Here is a 23,676-nt window from a genome sequence, read left to right on the forward strand (position 1 = left end):
AACTATCTCATCTTGTGTCTCTTGCCTGGTCTATTTTGGAAGGCTGACATTGATTGACTTTCATACTTCCTCTGATATATCTAATCCTATCCCTCTCTCTCTCTCTCTTTTCATGTTTTCCCGAAAATAAGACTCTGTCTTATATTTTTTGAGCCCCAAAATAAGTTCTTGGCCTTATTTTTGGGGAGGTCTTATTATTTTGGGGTGTGTGGAGCAAGACGGGGCTCCTTTTGCCATCTTACCTGATTTCCAGCTCTGCATTTAAATATTTTTGGGGAGAGCTTATTTTGGGGGGAGGCTAATTTTAGCGCATGCGCTCAAAAGCCCGATTGGGCTTATTATCAGGGGATGTCTTATTTTTGGGGTAAGAGGGTATCTATATCTAGAGAGAGTTAGAGATAGAGAGAAAGAGATAGATAGATAGATAGATAGATAGATAGATAGATAGATAGATAGATAGATAGATAAATAGACAGACAGACAGACAGATCAAGTTCTGTCTGTCTGTTTGTTCATCCATTCATCTTCTTTCTATCTGTCTATCTATGTATCTATTTATGTATCCATCCATCTATCTATCTAATCTATCTCTTTCTCTCTCTTTCTGTCTCTGTTTGTCTGCCTGCCTATCTAGCTCTCTGTCTGTCCGTCCATCCATCCATCCATCCATCCATCCATCCACCCATCCATCTTGATAAAGATATTTAATGAAGTGAAACATCTGGTTAGACCCAGCCATTTCCACTTGTCCCTGCAGCAGACTTTCTGCCATTCCAATGTGTATCAATACTTTTGAGTGTTACTCCTTAAGGCTGAGAAGCCAACAAAGGTCAGTCATCTTTCAATTCAGATTCTCATCTAGAGAGTATAGCTGGCACTGAATAGGATAAGAATGCTTGGGGCAAAACTTTGGTTGAATTTATAACACACTGGCCCAATCTTTTATTTATTCATTTAGCACATTTATATAGCCACCCATGTCACAAAAAGAGACTCTAAGCAGCTTCTGAGCAAAGTAATAATTAAAACTTTTATCAAAATACTGAAAACCCCCATCAGACATAAATAACAGCAGAAATAAAAATGTAAAGGAGTCAAAGAAACTTAAAAGAACTCCAGGATAATGGGAGCAGAACCATTATTTAGCTTCATTAAACCATTTTTTCAGGCTCACCAGGAGATGTCCAAGGTTGATGGAAGGGCCACGTTTTCAGAATAACGGAAGGGACCTTGGAGATCTTCTAGTCCAACCTGCTGTTCAAGCAGGAGACCATATACCATTCTGAACAAATGGCTGTCTAATCTCTTCTTAAAAACCTAACAGCCACAATTTCTGGAGGCACGTTGTTCCTCCAGAACTGATTAATTGTTCTCACGGTCAGGAAATTTCTCCTTAGTTCTAGGTTGCTTCGCTCCTTAATTAGTTTCCATTAGTTGCTTCTTGTCCTGCCATCAGTTACTTTGGATAAATTGTCCTACCCTTCTTTTGACAGCTTCTCAAATATTGGAAGACTGCTATGATGTCACCCCTAGTCCTATTTGTTTGACTGCCCACAGCCGGATCCTGCAACTGTTCATCAAATGTTTTAGCCTCCAGCCCCCTAATAATCTTTGTTGCTCTTCCCTCAACAACTTTTTATATCATGGTAACCAGAACTGGATGCTGTATTCCAAGTGTGGTCTTATCAAGGGAATATATAGAAGTACTAATATTTCACATGATTTTGATTCTATCAGGTTGGTCCCTTGACCAATCTGTTTTACGACCCTCATGACTTACAATTGTGATGGACAAGCTCCATTACATTCATAAGTTGAGCATTACCATGTCTTGGAGAACCTCAGAACATCCCATTCTAGTCAATTAGTTCCCAGCTATTTTTTGATGGAGTGCCATCTTTTCTCCCCAAATTTCCCATCTCTCTCAGCTGTGGAATTTAATGAGAGCTGCCTGGTTTTATAATTGTCAGAGCTAGCCCTGTGTGGCCTATGTTTTTGTCAATATTTATTGACTGCCATTTACTACTGGCCATCTGCTGCAAACATTGTGCCATTAAATTTCATTCCAGTTCTTTGATTAAAGTTAGTCCTGATAGGGCTGGTAATTAACCGAAAATCCACTCCTATCATTTGGCAAAGAGAGGTGTGTCTTCAGGCAACAGTTGTCAGCGTGGGTCAGAGTTGTGGCGCAGTGAATGGTTGTACAGAGGTGTCTTCTGTCCATCAAGTGGAAGGCAATGGCACCATCTGCTCCTTCACCCTAGGCGCCCAAATATCCGTAGGAAGAAAAATCCGGTTCGCTTCGAAGCTGGGAAAAAGATGCTGGGGAAAAAATGGAGGCTGGCTGGTTGGAAAGAAAGTCTTTGCTTATTTGATTTCCGGAAACTTCAGTGATAGCAGTATGTATCAGGGGTGGCTGACAAAATGGCCGAGTGAGTGGATGGATCTTTAGAGGGTTCTGGAGTTTTGTGATTGAGATGCTCCAGGGGGTTGTGCAATATAGTGAGCCTTGCGCCTTTTATTATTTCAGTGATGGTGGGTTAATCCTATGATGTCCTAAAGGTCATGTCCTGTCCTTAGAATTTGGGTGGGGGAAAGCAAATTCTTAATCCCATCAACTCCAGTCTGGGGGAGTGGGGCTGAAGGCATTTTGTTTATGAATAAGCTGGCCTAGATTTCTTAATGGGTACAAAATATAAACACCCCCTTTAGAACCTAAAGACTTCAGGGTTCTGCTTAAGACAGCTTGATTTTTCCTGTAGCAGGAAGACTGGGGATGCTTTCTGCCTTTAAGAGCACGTTTTTCCATTTCTCCTTTGGGGAAATATTTTAATATTCCCCCAAATATTTCATTCTCTAGGAAGGGGGGTTCCCACACCATATTGATGCTCTTTCTGAGACTACCAATTGGGTTCATTTATTTTATTTTCTAAATAAATGTATATGTTGCCCATCTGCTAGAAGGAATTCTAGCAGCAAAAATATTAAGCAAACACAATATAATTAGAACAAAGATCCCACATACCTTAGAGTTGCCAGTTGGGAAACACTGGTCTAGTATATTTTATATAGAGTATTTTTTTTCTAGTTTCATCTTGATTTTATCCACATGATCTCAATTCAGGGTTAGTTTGCATATTATGCATTCCTAGTTTTCTAGTATGATTTTGATTGCTTATTTAATATCCTATGACTATCACAAAAGGTTGTATCTTATGATTCTTGATGAATGTATTTTTTATATACACTGAGAGCATATGCACCGAAGACAAATTCCTTGTGTGTCCAATCACACTTGGCCAATATTCTATTCTATTCTATTCTATTCTATTCTATTCTATTCTATTCTATTCTATTCTATTCTATTCTATTCTATGCCATGCCATGCCATGCCATGCCATGCCATGCCATGCCATGCCATGCCATTCTTATAGCATTTACTTTATTATTTTGATTCTTCGCATCAACTTTAGCAGTTTTGACAATTTTCCTCTTTATTGTGTGATTCCGCATGGGTGGCTGGGGAATTCTAGGAGTTGGAAGTCTACACAGTGTAAAGTTATTGAGGTTGAGAAACACATGTCTATGCTGTTGTTTGGCCATCATGAAGTTTCAGTTTCAAGTTGCAGTTTAGTATCACACATGTCATGGATGCCAGGTAACATTTGACATCCTATGACAGTCATCAAGATCCTGACAGGCATCCCAGAACCTGTAGGTGCCCATGGTTTCAGCATCATTCTGTGACTTCAGACATTTTTGGAGACTAAAATGGTTATTGCAAGCTGTCTTTATCATAGAAAGGGGACAACAATTTGACTGTCACAAATGATCGTAAGTCAAGGACTACTTTTACTGGTATCTGAGGGAACTCTACGGAGCCATTTGGGTTTAGAAGAGGAGGAGAAGTTCATTATAGATAAAATAATTAGATCAGGAGTGAAATGCTCCCCGTTTGGACTGGATCAGCCAATCTGGTAGCGATGGCAGCAGGTAGAACAGGTAGCAAAAATCCCTGCCCACCCCCCATTCATGCCCATCCAATTGCCCGTTGCCCGCTTGGCTGCCTGCCGTTTCTTTAAAAAAATGCTTTTAAAAGGTAAAAAAAAGACTCTGACGTTCACAGCTGAGCTGCCTGATTGTCAGAGCCTTTTTTTTAACCTTTTAAAAGCATTTTTTACAATCTATTTGGCGGAATAGGTTGTAAAAAAAATGCTTTTTTTTTTTTGGGCATTTATATCCCGCCCTTCTCCGAAGGCTCAGGGCAGCTTACACTATGTCAGGCAATAGTCTTCATCCATTTGTATACTATATACAAAGTCAACTTTTTATTGCCCCCCAACAATCTGGGTCCTCATTTTACCTATCTTATAAAGGATGGAAGGCTGAGTCAACCTTGGGCCTGGTGGGACTTGAACCTGCAATATTGCAAGCAGTTGCTGTTAATAACAGGCTGCATTAGCCTGTTGAGCCACCAGAGGCCCATAAAAATGCTTTTAAAAGTAAAAAAACCCACAACTCTTGACAATCACATACATACACACACACACGCACGCACACAAACGTATGTATGTATGTATGTATGTATGTATGTATGTATGTAGGTATGCATGCATCTTCTTTCAAACAAGAGCCAGTGAGAGGTTTTCATGAGGGTTTAAAGGCAGAGTCCCAATCTTTTTCTGTGGTAGATATCTGAGGTAAACGGTCTTGGAAGTAGAAAGGTTTTCTGTTTTTTAAAGCAAAAAAACCTCACCTATCTTTCCTCATGCATCATGGTTTTTCTGTTGCTTTATTGTTATTTTTTTAAGCTGCCAGAAAGCCAGCTTGTTTGCTTAGAAATTGCTTGCTCTAATTGGCAGGCCAGACAGACCTCTGTGGTTAGATCAGACTGGAAAAGAAATGAAATTTATTTTATAACGTTCCTTTCAAGAAGGGTGCAGAAGTTTGTAAGGTAGACTGGGAACAAGGCTGTCTCTAAGATTTTCCTGCCCTCCCGTCCTGTGCATCTCTTTTTGCGATTGCATTTTTAAAAAATGTAATTGCAGATCAACCAAAGTTGTTCGTAGATGAAATATTCTGTGGGTGTTAAGCACAAAGAGAGCCGTACAATTCACCTCAGTTGATAGCTCCAGAATTTAATACATGGGCATATAAACGGTGAGATCAAAGAGGAGAAGGAGCTAAATTCAGCCATCGGTAATTTAACAAATGAATTATATGTCAGATGTCTTTATCAACATTGCAGAGTCACAAACATTTCTCATTTCTGGTAATCTAAAGTGGTGATTCATAACCTTTCATGTTTCCGAGAGCTCATTTTACACGATCTGGATTGTGCTGGAATAATTGATGCCAATTCCCAGAGAGACTGATGGATGGCTGTTATGTTCACGAAGGCTGCAACTGTTGGAATCAAAATTTGAATTTGAACTAAATGTCCTTGCTTTAGAGTTCAGTGTTATGGGTCCTTCCTTGCACGCAGCTGGCTCTGCTCACACATTAAACACAACCATCTCAATTAAAGAGGGGATACACTATGCTGTATGAGGTCCCTGGTACTCTCTGAGTTTGTTTCCTTGCAGATGTTTCATTACCCAGCTAGGTAACATCATCAGTGCTGATATCTGCAAGAACCACTCCAAGAAAACAATGAAGTTCAGAGAGCACCAAGGACCCCAAAGTTCAACCCTGAACTACAAATATTCTGTGCTCTGTGTGAATCCAGCACTTTTCCTTAATTTGTGGTTCATTTTAGTGTGCACTAAAAGTGTACAAAGTTATTTTAAGTTCTAAGTTTCTTTTTTTTATTTCATTTTGTCACAACAGTATACACAAACATCGACATAAAACAACAACCCATCATAAAAGAAAAAAATATATATAAGCAAAAGTATGCAAAAACTATGTTAATTTGATATAATGAAAGGGAACAATAGGACAGGAACGGTAGGCACTTTTGTGCTCTTATGCACGCCCCTTATAGTCCTCTTAGGAATGGGGTGAGGTCAATAGTAGGCAGTTTTTGGTTGAAGATTTTGGAATTTTGAGTAGAGACTATGGAGTCAGGTAATGAGTTCCAAACGTTAACAACTCTTTTACAGAAGTCATATTTTCTGCAATCAAGTTTGAAGCGGTTTACATTAAGTTTGATTCTATTGTTTGCTCTTGTTGTCTAATATAACATGGATTCTCCGGTTTGAGCAGGGGGTTGGACTAGATCAGGAGTCTCCAACCTTGGCAACTTCAAGCCTGGAGGATTTTGCTGGCTTTTCTGGCTGGGGAATTCTGGGAGTTGAAATCCTCCATGCTTAAAGTTGCCAAGGTTGGAGGCCCCTGGACTAGGTGACCTCCAAGGTCTCTTCCAAACTCTGTTATGCTATGATTTAAATATGTGTTTCTGCTATAAGAGACTATATTCTGTATTCTGTTTTTTTTCTGCCAGGGATGGTAGAAATTTGCCTTCTCCACATGCTGAAGCGTCGGGCATCCGGCTTCTTGCGGACGGACAAGATCGCTGCCCTTTTCACCAAGGTTGGCAAGACGTATGACGTGGCCAGTGAGATATGCAGGAAAGTGCAGGAGTTGCTGCAACAGGCTGAAGGCAGGTGAGGGTGACGTTCATTTTTTTGTGTGCTATTTCCTAGTGGCCACTCAGATGCCGCAGGCTGCTCATCATTAGAAGATGGAACATCCCACTCTTGGGTAGCACAACCAGAAGAGATAATTGTGCATCTTGCACTCTCTGCAGCCACCATGATTATTTTTAATGATTCCAGGATCAGAGCATAGTGGATAGGGCCCATCATGTATAACAGAATATAATAGGATAACAGAGTTGGAAGGGATCTTGGAAATCTTCTAGTCCAACCCCCCCCCCTCCGCTCAGGCGGGAAGCCTTATACTCGTGATGGCGAACCTATGGCATGTGTGCCACAGGTGGCACTAGGAGCCATATTGGTGGGCACGCGAGCTCAAAAGCAGGCCTTCCAGTCCCACCAGAAGTCAGCAAACGGGCAGTTTCTAATAGAGGCTATTTTCACCCTCCCCAGGCTCCTAGAAAGGCTCTGGAGCCTGAGGAAAGCGAAGAACAGGCCTACTGGGCCCACCATGCCAAAAGCGGGGGGAATGTGGGGGCTGCGCAAGGCGCATAGAATTATGGGTGTGGGCACGCACATGCGCGACTCCCCCCACTTTTGGCACGCGATGGCAAAAAGGTTAGCCATCACTGCAGTATACCATTTCAGACAAATGGTTATCCAATCTCTTCTTAAAAACGTCTAGTATTGGAACACCCACAACTTTCTAGAGGCAAGTTGTTCCACTGATTAATTGTTCCTGCTGTCAGGACATTTTTGCTTCATTCTAGGTTGGCTCTGTCCGTGATTAGTTTCATCCAGTCCACAGCCTCTTTGTCCCAGTGCCTTGGTATCTAACCAAGTAAGATTAGGAAAATGAAAGATTGTTCTCCTGGCAAGGGGCCGTGGTAGCTCAGGCTGTAAAGAAGCCTGTTATTAGAACACAGCAGCCTGCAATTACTGCAGGTTCAAGCCCGGCCCAAGGTTGACTCAGCCTTCCATCCTTTATAAGGTAGGTAAAATGAGGACCCAGATTGTTGTGGGGGGCAATAAGTTGACTTTGTAAATATACAAATAGAATGAGACTATTGCCTTATACACTGTAAGCCGCCCTGAGTCTTCGGAGAAGGGCGGGATATAAATGTAAATTTAAAAAAAAATAATAAAAAAAATTGTATGATTCCTGGGAAAGGCACAGTTAGGGAAGAGAAACTCATCTGGCCACTATTAATCCAATACAAGTAGTCCTCGACATATGACCTTCATGGAGCCTGTCCATTAGGGTCATATGCTGTAGCGATCATAAAATTGTGACTCTCTTTTTGCAGCGATCGTTAGACAAACACTGTGGTCATTAAGCAAACACTGCGGACATTAAGCAAACCAAAGCCAACCCCACAGTTTTGCCGAAAGCAGGAAGTAAGTGCTAGTTTTTGGCAAAATCGTTGTAAGATCCAGTCAGGCGACCACAGGACACAGTGAACAGCTGTAAATGCAGCCATTTTGCCAAACGCCCAAAGTTCAGTCATGTGACCGTAGAAAGGGTCTAACCATCAGAACTTTGAATTTGGGTGGTAAGACTCCTTTTTCAGGGCAGTCGTAACTTCAAACAGTTGCTAAGCAACTGGTGATAAGTCAAGGACTACTTGTGTAATGCTGCCCAGTTAATTTCTCTTTCTACTGTCTTCTCCTAAAGCTCATGGTAGGCCTTCATGTTGGAGTTAATCTTCTCCCTATATCTTCCAGAGACTTAGAATCAACCTTGGACCAAAGTAGATTTTCTAATCTCTAATAATTTTGCACTGTGAGGGAGATGGCCGGTTTCCAAATTTGGTAATTAAATAAATGCATTCAGCTCAAATTGGTGCTTGAGTCTCTCTAACAAAAATAATGCCTCAGATCAGCAGATTAATTATGGTGCCTTCTAGATGTGTCGTTCACCACTTTCCATAAGCCCTCATCAAATCCTTTAGTTGTCTATGTGTGGGAAGTTGGAAAAGATTGCTCTGGATGTATGTTTTTCAAACTTGGCAACTTCCCTTTTCTCCCCAGTTTAGCAAAAAAAATTTAAAAAAAATCCCTCATGTTGACTTTATTCACTTCTGCGTCTCTTAAATTGAGATCCCAAGTTGTATCTGTGCATACTCAACCCCACAAGGAGCTTCAAAAGAGAATGTGTCCATTTCTTTTTTTCCTTTGCAGATCATCTGTAAGCAACGAGGAGAATGTAGGCAGGTGGTTCGGCTTTCCGACTGTGTTTCCGTCTCTGTTCAGGTCACTAGTTTATATTAAGTGATAATCAGATGTAGTGGAGAAAAATAAAATTCCGTTTCCCTCCTTTTGCCTGGGTAATTCGAAGAGGGAGAAAATGATTTTCTAGACGTTTGTTTTTGTTTACCCCTTCCCCCCCAAATCTCCATTTTTAACTAGTTTGCCCATGGACATTTGGGTGGTCAGGAAACACTTTTTTTTCCAAATATGGAATCCGCCTCCCCCCCTTTAGTGACATTTCAGCATTTAAAGCAGCTGATCGAGTTGGCTGTGAAAGGACTTGGTTGAACTGGCAAGCAACGTCACTGCCTTTGCCAGTGAAACCGCCAGTTTTTTTGGCTGCTCTTCCCTCTTAAACTCGGTTTCCCCACCACTTTGTGGCTGGATTTTACATAGCAACTGCCAAAGATGGAGACAATTCATGATGAAGAGAGACAAAATAAAACACTTACTTAGGCTGCCCTGCCTTGGCAGGTTTTCTTCTGGCAGACAGGCGTAATTGGAGCCACCGAGGCAACCTCTCACTATATATGGTGCAGAGGAGAATTATATATGATATTGCAACCAAGCAGCAAAATAAAATAAAAAAATTTGAGAAGGTGCAAAAATATGCAATATACCCCTGAGATGTTAAAAAATAAAAATCAGCATCATGAAGGACTAGAAGCTTGTGAACTGTCTTAACCCCATAAAAGAACCAGAGACTGAAGTCAATTCTCATAGCCAGCCTGGTATTCATACGTAACTTGCTTGCTGGGGAATATACCAGCCAACTGAAATAGTACTAAATCAGGGGTCTCCAACCTTGGCAACTTTAAGCCTGGAGGACTTCAACTCCCAGAATTCCCCAGTCAGCAAAGCTGGCTAGGGAATTCTGGGAGTTGAAGTCCTCCAGGCTTAAAGTTGCCAAGGTTGGAGATCCCTGTACTAAATGGTCATTAAATGCTTTACAGGTAGCCCTCGACTTACAATCATTTGTTTAGCGACCATTTGAAGTTACAAAAGCACTGAAAAAAAATTATTTATAACTCGTCCTTGCACTTACGACTGTCGCAGCATCTCCATGCCCACATGAAGAGAATTGGGGTTCTTGGCAGCCACCGTGTATGTACAACAGGTTGCAGCATCCTGGGCAACCATGTGATTGCCATTTGTGACTTTTCCAGCCAGTTTCCAATAAACAAAGCCAATGGGGGTTGATTAATGATCATGTGATTCACTTAACAACCATGGCAAAAAGGGTCATAAAAATGGACACAACTCACTTAACAACCACCTTGCTTAGCAATGGAAATTCTTGTCCAATTGTGGTCGTAAGGTGAGGACTACCTGTATGATTTGAAAAGTCTCTTTAATGCTAGTTTCAGAGAGTTTTTTCTCTTCCTCTTTCCCAGCCCTTTCAAACTGGCTAATTCTTACAAGCAACCTCTTTGTCTCTTCCCATCCTGATATTAAAACCTCTTGAAGCATCCCAGGAACTTTTGTGTGTCCAAATGCCCCTGAGCCAAGACAAACCATGACAGCAACAACCAGCAGAGAGTTTGTTAAGTTATTGCCTCTGCTCACTTTCAGCCAGCAAAGGGCTTAACTGCACAGGAATGCACAGGGGCTTATTTAGCAAATGTGACATTGTTCCAGGAGTTTTATTTATTTATATCCCGCCTTTACAATTATTTATCCATAACTCAAGGCACCAAACACGTCCTCCTCCAATCTTCCGCATAACGCAGAACCCTGTGAGATGGGTTGGGCTCTGAGAGAAGGAATGAGCCAAAGTCACCCAGTCGGCTTTCATGCCTAGGGTGGGACTAGAACTCACAGTTTCCTGGTGATTGGCTCAAAGTCACCCAGTCAGCTTTCATGCCTAGGGAGGGATTAGAACTCACAGTTTCTTGGTGATTGGCTCAAAATCATCCAGTCGGCTTTCATGCCAAGCCAGGATTAGAATTTTCCTGGTGATTGACCCAAAATAATCAAGCCGCTTTCATGCTCAGGGCGGGACTAGAACTCATGGTTTCTTGGTGATTGGCTCAAAGTCACCCAGTTGGCTTTCATGCCTAGGGCAGGATGATCTCCTGAAGTCCACACATCTTAAAAGTTGCTAATGTTAAGAAACACGTTTTTGGTAGTTAATGATACCATGGGAAAATTAAAACGAAATAGAAATTGATAATATTGGAGCCTCCTTTGTGGTGACTGAGACTGGGGCATCAGTGCTCTGCCAGTACTTGGAGATAAGCTTGTACCTCTTGCAAATACAACCTTTGATGTGGATTCTGCATTTTTTCTCCACCCCCCTCCCCAACAGAAAATACCAGCCAGCTGGCCAAGAATCCCTGAAGAGGCAAGCTTCAACTACAAGCAAACCCTCTTCTTTGTCCCCACAAGCCATTAAGCACATCTGGGTGCGCACCGCCCTGATTGAGAGGGTGCTTGATAAAATCGTGCAATACCTTGTGGATAACAATAGGTGAGAAGAGTGCCCAGGTTTGCTTGGGTTATTATTTTTTGTTGTTCATTTTGTTCAAGAGATTTTATTTATTTATTTGTCAATCGTATACAAGATAACAGGTAAAAGTATAATCATAATTTGGATACATGAAAAGATACATGAAAAGAGTAAATAAAAATGGAGTATTAGGGCAGGGATGGTAGGCAGACCTCTTAGGAATGAAGTGAGGTCAACAGTAGATAGTTTAAGCTTAAAGTTTTGGGGGTTTGGAGAAGAAACTACAGGGTGAGGTAGTGCATTCCAGGCATTGACCTCTCTGTTATTGAAGTCATATTTTCTGCAATCGAGTTTGGAGCGGTTTACCTTGAGTTTGTATCTATTATTTGCTTGTGCATTGTTATGGTTGAAGCTGAAGTAGTCATTTGACAGGTAGGAGACATTGTGGTAGATAATTTTTTTTTAATTGAAAAAGTTTTAACAAACAAAAACATTTTTCCAATCTGGGTACTCATTTTACCTACCTTATAAAGGATGGAAGGCTGAGTCAACCTTGGACCTGGTGGGGCTTGAACCTGCAGTAATTGCAGGCAGCTGGTTTTAATAACAGGCTTCTTATAGCTTCTTATAGCCTTGAGCCACCACGGCCCTTGTTAACCTCATTCAAATCTGTTCATTTCCTAACCCCCCCATTATATAAAATAATACATCCTAATTATTCAAAGGCAATCTGATATCTCTTAGTCTGATATCTGTTTTGTAATTGTGGTAGATAATTTTATGTACTATGCTTAAGTCAGACTGAAGTCTGCGTAGTTCTAAGTTGTCTAAGCCCAAAATCTGGAGTCTGGTGGTATAAGACATTTTATTGCGAGCAGAGGAGCGGGTGACTCTTCTTGTGAAATAACTCTGAACTCTCTCGATTGTATTTATATCCGATATGCAGTGTGGGTTCCAGACAGATGAGCTGTATTTAAGGATTGGTCTAGCAAATGTTTTGTATGCTCTAGTTAAAGGTAAAGATAAAGGTTCCCCTCGCACATATGTGCTAGTCGTTGCCGACCCTAGGGGGCAGTGCTCATCTCCGTTTCAAAGCCAAAGAGCCAGCGCTGTCCGAAGACGTCTCCGTGGTCATGTGGCCGGCATGACTCAACGCCAAAGGCGCACGGAACGCTGTTACCTTCCCACCAAAGGTGGTCTCTATTTTTTCTACTTGCATTTTTACATGCTTTCGAAACTGCTAGGTTGGCAGAAGCTCACGTTACACGGCAGCACTAGGGATTCGAACCGCTGAATTGCTGACCTTTCGATCGACAAGCTCAACGTCCTAGCCCCTGAGCCACCGCATCCTATGCTCTAGTTAGTAGTACAATATTACCAGAGAAGAAGCTATGCAAGATTAGGTTAACAACTCTTAGTGTCTTTTTGGCAATGTTGTTACTGTGGGCTTTGATCTTTAGAAATGAGTATATGCAGTCCATATTTCAGAGCACTGAGTTGTGTGGATGTTAACATTAGGCCATGTCCCTGCGTACAAGGTTTTTACCTACTTCCATCCTGCTTTTGGGTGTTGTGGGGAGATTCTCTATTTTTGCATAGTGTTATGTCCTATATGGTGTTTTTACTTACATTGCTCCTCCTCTATTGGGACTCATCAGACATACAGGTAACAGCAATAAATAGCACTCAGACTTCTATACCGCTTTACAGCCCTCTCTAAGCGGTTTACAGAGTCTGCATCTTGCCCCCAACAATCTGGGTCCTCATTTTACTGACCTCGGAAAGATGGGGGGCTGAGCCGACCTTCAGCTGGTCAGGATCGAAGGCATTGAACTCCTGACAGTCGGCAGAATTAGCCTGCTATAGCAATAACACTCAGACTTATATACCGCTTCATAGTGCTTTACAACCCTCTCTAAGCGGTTTACAGAGTCAGCATCTTGCCCCCAACAATCTGGGATCCTCGACTTACCACCAATAACTGAGCCTGGAATTATGGTCGTGAATTGTTAAACAGGTGACTGGACCCAATTTTATGACTTTTTCTGCAGCACTGTGGTCATTAAGCAAACACAGCAGTCATTAAAACAATGACTTTATCCAGTGAGTGTTTTTTGCCAGAAACTAAAAGTAACCATCAGAAACTGGCCAAAAACACCAAAAATTGCAGTCACATGACCTAGGGACACTACAAAGAGTTATAAATGCGAGCCTGTTGCCAAATACCCAAAATGAAATCACACAACTGCAGGTTATAATGCATGCAGCTGTTGGAACTCCAGACCTAGATCATATGTACAGGTAGTCCTCGACTTACGACTGCAGTTTAGCCCCATATTTATGTTGCTAAGTGAAACATTTCAGTGACTTTTTGCCCCATTTTACCACTATTCTCGCCACAGTTGTTAAGCCGAATCACCGCAGTTATTAGAAACGTTATAAATCTGGCTTCCCCATTGACTTTGCTCATCAGAAAGTCGCGAAAGGGGATCACATGACCCCGGGAAACCTACAACCAACCATCATAAAGATGAATCAGTTGCCAAGCATCTGAATTTTGATTGCGTGAAAGTGGGGGATGCTGCAGTGGTCATAAGTGTGAAAAATGGCCATAAGTCACTTTTTTCAGTGCTGTTGTAACTTTGAATGGTCACTAAATGAACTGCTGTAAATCGAGGACCACCTGTACCTTTTGAGGGATCCATCATAACTTTGAACAAGTCCCTAAATGATTGGATGTTAAGTGAGGAAGGGCAAGGGAGGGAAGGGATAGCATTCCCCATGGTCCTGGGTTTGATTTCTGCCGAAGGAGGCCTGAACTGGTAATTCCTGTCTTCTTTTGGAAACGAGTGGGATTACATAACATAATAACAGAGTTGGAAGGGACCTTGGAGGTCTTCTAGTCCAACCCCCTGCCCAGGCAGGAAACCCTACACCATTTCAGACAAATGGCTATCCAACATTTTCTTAAAAATTACCAGTGTTGGTGCATTCACAACTTCTGCAGGCAAGTCGTTCCACTTATTGATTGTTCTGTCAGGAAATTTCCCCTTAGTTCTAGGTTGCTTCTTTCCTTGATTAGTTTCCACCCATTGCTTCTTGTTCTACCCTCAGGTACTTTGGAGAATAGTTTGACTCCCTCTTCTTTGTGGCAGTCCCTGAGATATTGGAACACTGCTATCATGTCTCCCCTATTCCTTCTTTTCATTAAACTAGGCATACCCAGTTCCTGTAACCGTTCTTCACTGTTAAGATTGTTCTTAACTGGTGGAAAACCTCATCAGCTTCAATAGATCTGATCGCAGATGCTGATGGACAAAGCCAGGGCTTGGATCTCTGGCCCCATCTATAGGTGAAACGGTGCTACTTCTCCCCTTTAAGTTTGCATGTCTTCCTAGGAAATCATCGTTTTAGGGACTTGGCGGTCAGACTGAGATGTTGTGCTAAGAAATCATTTGGCATGCTTTATAAATGAAGCCTAGGGATGCGGTGGCTCACTGGCTAAGATGCTGAACTTGTCAATCAGAAGGTCAGCAGTTCACAGCTTTATATCCCTAGTGCCGTGTAACGGAGTGAGCTCGCGTTACCATATTTTTCGGAGTATAAGACATACCTTTTTTTCCTCCAAAAAGAGGGTGAAAATCTGGGTGCGTCTTATACTCTGAATGTAGCCCCGCCGAGTTTCTCAAACAGAGGTTTCAGAGGCTGAAAAAAGCATCAGAAAAGAAGCTTCAGAAAAGAAGCCCCCAAACAGAGCTTCAGCGGCTTTTTTTCTGAAGCTGTTTCGGAGGCTTTTAGAGGCAGAAAAAAAAGCAAGGCACAGAGCTCACAACCAAGGAACCTGTTGGTAAAATTCACCTCTGGGAACAGCTGATTTGGGGGTATTTCGGGAGGCCAATCCACCTGCCAATCTTATTTTCCTCCCCAAAAACTAAGGTGTGTCTTATACTCCGGTGCATCTTATACGCCGGAAAATACGGTACTTGTCCCAGCTTCTGCCAACCCAGCAGTTCAAAAGCACGTAAAAAATGCAAGTAGAAAAACCTTCCCACCAAAGGTGGTCCCACCAAAGGTGGGAAGGTAACAGCGTTCTGTGTGCCTTTGGCGTTGAGTCATGCCAGCCATATGACAACGGAGATATTTTTGGACAACGCTGGCTCTTCGGCTTTGAACCGGAGATGAGCACCGTCCTTAGAGCCAGAAACGACTAGAAGGCATATGCAGGGGAACCTTTTCCTTTACCTATATATAAAGCCAGCCATAGTGATGGGTTCAAAAAAAAAAAACAGGCACTGTGAGAGTCCAATTGAAATTTGTCCATCTAACTTCTGCCTCGTCATAAATATGATTTAGGAGGTGGGAAGCTAAAACATATGAAGAATGGTTGCAGGAACTGGGAATGTCTAGTCTAGTGAAAAGAAGGACCAGGGGAGACATGACAGCAGTGTTCCAATATCTCAGGGGCTGCCCCAAAGAAGAGGGAGTCAAACTATTCTCCAAAGCACCTGAGGGCAGGACAAGAAGCAATGGATGGAAACTAGTCAAGGAGAGACCCAATCTCTAGTACTAAGGAGAAATCTGATAGTTACAACAATTAGCCAATAGAACAGCTTGCCTTTAGAAGTTACAGGTGCTCAATCACTGGAAGTTTTCAAGAAAAGATTGGAGAGCCATTTATAACCAGAAGGATATAAGGCAGGGGTGTCAAACTCAAGGCCCAGGGGCCAGATCTGGCCCGCAGGGTACTTAGATCTGGCCCGTGGGGCCACCTGGAAACAGCAAAGGACCAGCCTGTGGTGCTTCTGCTAGTGAAAACAGGTTCCCGAGCTCCGTATTCCACTGCCACGGCCTCCCACATACGGGGGATTTTCACTGGCAGAGGGTTGCAGGAGGCCGTGGCAGCGGAATACAGAGCTCGGGAGCCTGTTTTCGCTGGCAGAGCGCTGGGGCCACCACAGCCCCCCCCCCGACAGGAGTGACGTCGAGCTGGCCATGCCAACCGTGGCCACATACACCCCACCCTTCCCCCTCAGGTCAAACACAACCCTGATGCAGCCATCAGTGAAATCAAGTTTGACACCCCTGATATTCTGGTAGGTATTCTGTTAGGGCAGGGTGTTGGACTAGAAGACCTCTAAGGTCCCTCCCAGCTCTGTTATTCTATTATCCTCTTGTCACCAGTTGAAGCTTTTCACAGACTTAAGATGTTCCCACCACTTGCTCTGTGGTGTTGTGACCCAGGCCCAAGTAGGTAGTAGAAAACTCAGTCAGTGAAAAAACAAACAAACTTTATTTGAACAGCTGAGAATTACTTCATTCCCATCTTAGTTCAACTAAATTAAAGTAAATTCCTCCCAACACAAATTCCTCAGTCCTTATTGCAAACCTTGGTCCAATTAGGCAAACTGCCAAAGGCCTTTCTTGGCAAACATTCAGAAGTCACAGATACAAAAATAAAGGCAAGACGTAGACGAAAAAGAAGACAAAGCTACCAACGTTGTTTTCCGGCAAAGCCTGAACGCCGTTGCTGGTCTGTTTTAAGCCTTATGGGAGGGGCCAATCATCTCTTGGCCTTACTCCCCAGTTGTCCTCTTTGCTTGAGCTGCTCTTGCCTTCTGACAGCTCTTCTCATGCGTGCATTACGAGCAGGCTCCTCCTGTTCCTCTGCCTCACTACTATCAGTCTCTGGAGGCTCTGGAGTCTGTACTCCAGAGGCTCTGGAGTCTATACCTCACTCCCCGATGGCCCTGGCCCTACCTCAGCCTCATTGTCCGACTCCGTTGCCACCTCCGCAGGCAGCTGGCAGACCACAACATGTGGTTAAGGAATAGCTCTTTCCATCTCTTTGATTCCTTCAGCCTCACTTGGTAGGTCAAAAGTGGTTTGCTCTCCCCTTAGCTACTATTTTATTTGTTTTGTGTTGTGCGCTTTTTTATTGTCTTTATACTGGAGTTCAAAGCAGCATCTGTAGGGGGGATTCTGGGAGTTGAAGATCTTTTTTCAAGCGGCTGAGATTTAAAACATCGGTTTAGAAACTTTAGATTTAGGATAAGAAGATTGGAGCTCTAGACCTGCATACATCACTAAGCAACTTTTTTATGATATCATGATGTTATCCAGCTGGTCTCTCCACATCTTTTGATCTCGTATCCCAAAGTCTGCTTAGAAAGCTGAGTTCCATTTCTGATGGCAGTTGACTATCAGGCATAAAAATAGGGGAAAGGATCCTCATAAGAGGAAAACTTGGACCACATCTAAACTTAAGTAAGCATGTAGGTTAAAGAGGTTTTGATCTCCCCTTGCCACAACCTTTCCAGAGGTTCCTTTTCACACACATGGGAAATGAAATAAAAGAGGGAACAAGCCAGTATTATGGTCATTTTAACTTCTGTTCCATTTGAAATTTTGCCTTAAAATATTACCTCTACAAAATATATTGTATTCGCATTTTTCCTTTTCTTTGTTTTTTTTATTTTTTTTAATTGTTTTAATGTGATACAGAATCTGACAAACACACAACATATAACATATAAATATTTCCTATTTCTAAACAGCGTTTCTTTGTAGTCTTCTTTTGCTTTTATACCTTTCTCCCATATCACATTTGTTATTTTCTTTTCTTTCTTATCCTCTTTTCTTTATTTACATTAAATTATCTAATATTAATAGCTTTACTTTTCTAAATTCTTATATATTTATTATTTACATATTGTACATTTCTAATACATTCTGTACATTCTAATTTCTCCCCTTTATTTTTTTCCTTTATTTCTAGACTCAAGCCATTCATACCATTTATTCCAGATTATAATAATAATCTGTCTCTTCTTTCTCTTTAATTTCTTTTGTTAACTTGTCCATTTCGGCATACTCTAAAACTTTCCCTATCACTTCTTCATCTGTTGGTATCTTTTACTGTTTCCAATTTTGTGCATATGTTATTCGTGCAGCTGTTATAATGTGTAAAATCAGATATTTTATTTCTTTGGTGTATGTTCTCGTAAAGATTCCTAGTAAAAAAATGTTTCCGGTTTGCTTTCAACTGGTTGTTCAAGTGGCCATTTTTTAATATTTGCCCAGAATTTTTTTGCCTTTTTTTGTTTTAATTGATTGTTTTGGGATTGCTTTCTTCTAGCAAATATTATGAAAGAGAGGCATTATTGGCAGATCCAGTATTTGGACCCATCTTGGCTTGTCTTCTAGGTAAGTATCTTCATGTATCCTTAGGGACAGATCAGAAAAACATCTGGATTTGACATTTAGAAAACAAACAATCAATGTCTGTTGTTTTTTCAGTATTTGGGTTTGAACCTAAATGCATCACACCACCAAGTAGAGCAGTGGTTCCCAACCAGTGTGCCGCGGCACTAAGGGGTGCCGTGAGATCTTTTGAGGGTGCCGGGAACTTTTGAGCTACGGAGATTTTAAATATCTATTTCTTATAAAAGAAAAGGTTGGGAACCACTGAAGTAGAGCCTAGTTTCAAGACTTGGAGGAGGACAAATAGCAGAATCTGGGGGTGGACTTAAAAGATGGATTAGTCTAGAATCCTTACGTAGCAACAAGTGAACTAAATCTTATCTCCCTTGAATTCCATGGACCCTTAGCTAACTCCAAGCAGATGTTAACTGTTAGTTGAGAAGATTTCTATGCATTGGCTGTTTAACAATAGATCAGTTTACCATATTTTTCAAAAGACACTGTAGACTATAAGACACACCTACCTCTTTTGGGGAGGAAAAGAAGAAGAAAAAATCTGCCTCTGCCTCCCAGCAATTTGCCTCCTTGCAGCAAACAGCCTGTTTCAGTTTCAGCACAGCCTGATTAGCACAAGAAAAAAACAATCTGCCTCTGGCTCCTAGCTGTGTGTCTCCTTGGAGCAAACAGCGGAGGCCGAAAATGGGATGCGAGGCAGCGGCAATAGGCAATGAAAGCAGCTGATGGTCGGGAGGCCGACCCAACCCATAATCAGCTGCTTGTGCTAATCAGGCTGTGCTGAAGCTGAAACTGAAATGGGCGGTTTGCTGTTAGCTGCAAGGAGGCAAATTGCTGAGAGGCAAAAGCCAAAGGGTGGGGGCTGGCGGGTGGGCAGGGCTACATTCCATGTATAAGACATACCCAAATTTTCACCTTCTTTTAGGGGGGAAAAAGTGCGTCTTATACTCTAAAAAATACGGTAATTAGACCTACAGGTGTGGACCTGGTCTTTGAAACCTGACACCACTAAATCTAAGACAGGCAAGGTTGGAAGATCTGTAGCCTCCCAGAGGTTGCTGATTTGCAGCTTCTGGCATTCTTCCTCAGTAGCTGTGATGGTTGAGTTATAGACCTGTGGTTTGAAAATCAGCCAGCTTTTCCCCAGCATCATGCCCAGAGGGAGATAAAATCAGCTAGTATAGAATTTCAGACATTTTGTAGTTTTTATGTATGCCTCGCATCCCAGCTGTTCACCACTTTTGCTATCCCGCTGCTGAACAAATGCATAGCTAGTGGAGTTCAATCAATATTTTTATTTGAAAAGATGGGAGGGGGGGCATTTTGTTGTTGGCAGGATTCAGGATCGATCTCGTAGGGACCAAGATGGCCTTCCCTCCTTTACCAGATACACAAGCAGTTCATTTTTGAAACAAAATGGCTGCTGTAAGAGACACAGGCCTGACCACCAAATATTTTGTTGAAATTTCCAGATCTAGTATTGGAACTTCCTCTTTGATCTAATGACAGGGCCAACCCTGACCTTCCAACTCGGGAGGGAGGTAAAATCTATTTATCATTTAAATCAGCATCTCTCAGTCTGTTCTGACCTATGCTTCCTTAGAAAGCATATAGCACAACCTTAGTCCCAGCAAACCTCTTTAATTCATATTGTCACTCCCAGTCCGAAAGACTTCTCAAACAGTCTTTCAGGGGAGTATTTACAAACACCCACCTTATCTCCCTTGGAATGCTGCCTGAGAACTAATTGCCACACTCAGGGCAAGGCCAAACTTAGCACAGAGTCAAACAGAACTTTTCCAAAGCTTTTACTGACCAGATGAACTAATTGCTTCCTGCAAAAAGCTCACGTCCCCGTTCGCTTCTCTTTTATGTCTTATGGGAGGGTCAATCATTGCCAAGCCTTACTCCCAAGTTGACCCTGTTTTCTTAATTGTTCCTGTCTCCTGACAGCTCTGTGCATGCGCACATTGGGAACAGGCTCCCACTGTTCTTCTTCCTTGCTGATGTCAGACTCCAGAGACTCCAGAGGCAGCAAAGAACTACCAGATGGCCTTGGCCCCCTCTCTGCCTCTGATTCAGAGCCCTCTTCCAAGCTTTCCCCAGACTCCAGGACTGACCCACATTCCTCCCCAACCTCCTCAATGTCTGAATCTGCTGCCAGCTCTGCTGGCTGCTGGCGGGCTACAACACAGTCTTAGCAACTTTAAGATGTGTGCATGTTAACTCCTAGAATTCCCAGGCCAGAATTCTGGAATTTAAAGTCCTTAACTGCCATGGTTGAGAAACGCTGGTTTAAACAAACGAATGTTTACTTGTGGATTGGTCAGCCAAACTCAATTGTTAAGGCCTTTTGGGGGGAAGAGAAGCATGTGACTCCCTTTTCCATTTTCTCTGTCTGCCTTTTAGTTGGGCCTTGTGCCCTGGATTACACAAAGCTGAAAACGGCTGACCACTTCTGGACAGACCCCTCAGCAGACGAGTTGGTCCAGAGACATCGGATTCATGGAACCCATAATCGTCAAGACTCTCCTTCTAAACGGCCAGCCCTAGGAGTAGGTGATTTCTTCTCCTTTACTATCCCTCAAGTCTTTTTAAAAAGTAATTTTGGAATATTTATCAGAGGTGTGCTTCTGGGGGTTTACAGAGATTCAGGAGAACCTCTAGCTAAGATTCTGTGCAGTTCGGAGAACCCCCAAATCCCATTCCTGGCTGGCCCCGCCTCTACCAGGAGTCCCCTCGCGGCCCATTTTGGATGCAGGTAAGTGCAGGGCATGTGTAGAGGCTCAGGGAGGGCAAAAAATGAGCCTATCAGAAGATCAGGAAGGCTGGAAACGGGCCCATTTCTGGCCTCCGGAGGGCCTGGGAAGGCAGTTTTTGCCCTCCCGGAGGCTCGAAAGAACCCTCCGGAGTCTGGGGAGGGCAAACACCCCACACACACATACACTGTGGTGCAGGAGGCAGACTAGGCCACGCCCACCTTGGCCATGCCCACCCAGCAACCTTGCTAAAATTTTTGAAGGTTCCAGAATTTGGACCTATTCTGTAAATTAGCCCATTTGAGGGTACCTTGGTTCAAAAAAAAATTGGTTCAGCGACGCACCATTTCACCCGGTTCGAGGTTACAGGATTCACAATTTTAGCAGTATGTTAAACATCTCTTTCTCGTTGAGAAACATAAAAACTTTCTTGAGTTGACCTCAACTCAGGGGTGAAACATAAAATTTGTTACTACTGGTTCTGTGGGCGTGGCTTGGGGGAGGTGTAATGTGACTGGGTGGGCATGGCCAGCTTTTTTTTCCCCTTTAAAATCATTTTTTCTACAACCTCTTCAGCTGCTTTTAAAAGTCTGTGATGATCAGGCAACTCAGCTGGGATCCCCAGAGGAAAAAAAAGCTTTTAAAGGGTTCTGACGATGCCAGCTGAGTTGCCTGATGGCCAGATCCTTTCAAAAGCATCTTTTTTTACAACCTCCTCGGCCAAAGAGCTTGTAGAAAACATGCTTTTAAAGGGTTCTGATGATCCCAGCTGAGTTGCCTGATCGCCAGAACCTTTTAAAAGCATATTTTTACAACCTCTTCAGCCGAAGAGGTTGTAGAAAAAATGCTTTTAAAGTGTTCTGACGATCGCAGCTGAGCCATGTGATCATCAGAGGCTTTTTTTTTTTACTTCTAAAAGCATTTTTTCGGCCAAAGAAAATATGCTTTTAAAGGTAAAAAAACCAAAAACCTTCTGATGATCGTACAGCTAAGCTGGGGTGGGGGTGGGCAGGGATTTTTGCTACCGGTTCTCCGAACCACCCACCACCATCGCTACCGGATCGAGCGATCCAGTCCGAAATGGGAGCATTTCACCCCGCCTCAACTCAGTGGTGACATCTTGGCAACAATATATTAGCCATGACCTTCTTCTGGTGTAGACACCTCCTGACTTATTTACTTTTATCCAGTGGCAAATATGAAGAAGTATTTGCATCCAGTGATGTCCAACATGGAGGATCATAACAAGCAGCAGGATAGTCATGGCTGTGTGACCTAAACCCTGCTCTTTTGCACGTGTAAGGAGTGTCAAGAAACATAAAAAGACTCAGACTATATTACAACAATTGCCACCTGGTCTTTTTTATCCTCCTCTTGGATGTCCCATTTTCTGGACACACCCCAATGCACCTTTCATCCTTTTCCATAACTACAGTTAAAAGAAGACACCTATGGTTCCCAGTGTTTTCCAACTACCCCATCAATCTTGCTTTGCTTTTTTAGATCAGATAAGATCATCTAGGCCAGGAGTATCCAACCTTGGCAACTTTAAGACTTGTGGACTTCAATTCCCAGAATTCTCCAGCCAGCATGGGAGTTGACTGTTTGTGGAATTCGGGGAGTTGAAGTCTACAAGCCTTAAAATTGCCAAGTTTGGACATTCCCGATCTAGGTTTTTGCACCTGCTGTAATTGCTTGCTCAAACTGCCTAAAGAGCTGTTGATCCAGTTCTACAGAGGAATTATTGAGTCTGTCATCTGCACCTCCATAACTGTCTGGTTTGGCTCTGCAACCAAACAAGACAAACACAGACTTCAGAGGATAATTAGAACTGCAGAAAAAACAACAGCTTCCAACCTGCCTTCCATTGAGGACCTGTATACTGCATGAGTCAAAAAGAAGGCTGTGAAAATATCTACAGAACCCTCACATCCGGGACATAAATTGTTTTCAACTTCTATCCTCAAAACGATGCTATAGGGCACTGCACACCAGAACAACTAGACACAAGGAGTTTTTTCCCCAAGTGCCATCACTTTGCTTAACAACTACAGTAAGTTGTCACAACACTGTCAAATAATTTACTAAGACTGTATTACTATTATTCTTCTCATCCTCCCTATTACCTATCTCCTCCCACTTATGTCTATAACCTTGTTGCTTGTATCTTTATGATTTATATTGTTTTATTTGTTTCCTAGTATGATTTGATTGCTTATTAGTAACCTATGACTATCACAAAGTGTTGTATCTTTTTATTCTTGATGAATGTATTTTATTCTCCTTATGTACACTGAGAGCATATACACCGAAGACAAATTCCTTGTGTGTCCAATCACAATTGGCCAATAAAGAATAAAAAAAGAATTATCAGAAAACACAGTATTCCAGAGAGACAGAGAGA

General features: G+C 42.4%; 1 protein-coding gene across 1 annotated transcript in view; it reads left to right on the plus strand.

Annotated features, from left to right (window-relative positions):
- Positions 1-23,676, plus strand: part of SGSM2 (small G protein signaling modulator 2) — a 164,075-nt gene that overhangs the window by 85,113 nt on the left and 55,286 nt on the right. Inside the window, exons 3-6 of the mRNA XM_058164260.1 lie at positions 6,446-6,608; positions 11,158-11,319; positions 18,434-18,501; positions 20,923-21,068. Coding sequence (XP_058020243.1) covers positions 6,446-6,608; positions 11,158-11,319; positions 18,434-18,501; positions 20,923-21,068 — 539 coding nt within the window. The remainder of the gene's footprint in view (positions 1-6,445; positions 6,609-11,157; positions 11,320-18,433; positions 18,502-20,922; positions 21,069-23,676) is intronic.

This window comes from Ahaetulla prasina, chromosome 1 (assembly GCF_028640845.1).
Source record: "Ahaetulla prasina isolate Xishuangbanna chromosome 1, ASM2864084v1, whole genome shotgun sequence".
NCBI classification, from domain to species: Eukaryota; Metazoa; Chordata; class Lepidosauria; order Squamata; family Colubridae; genus Ahaetulla; species Ahaetulla prasina.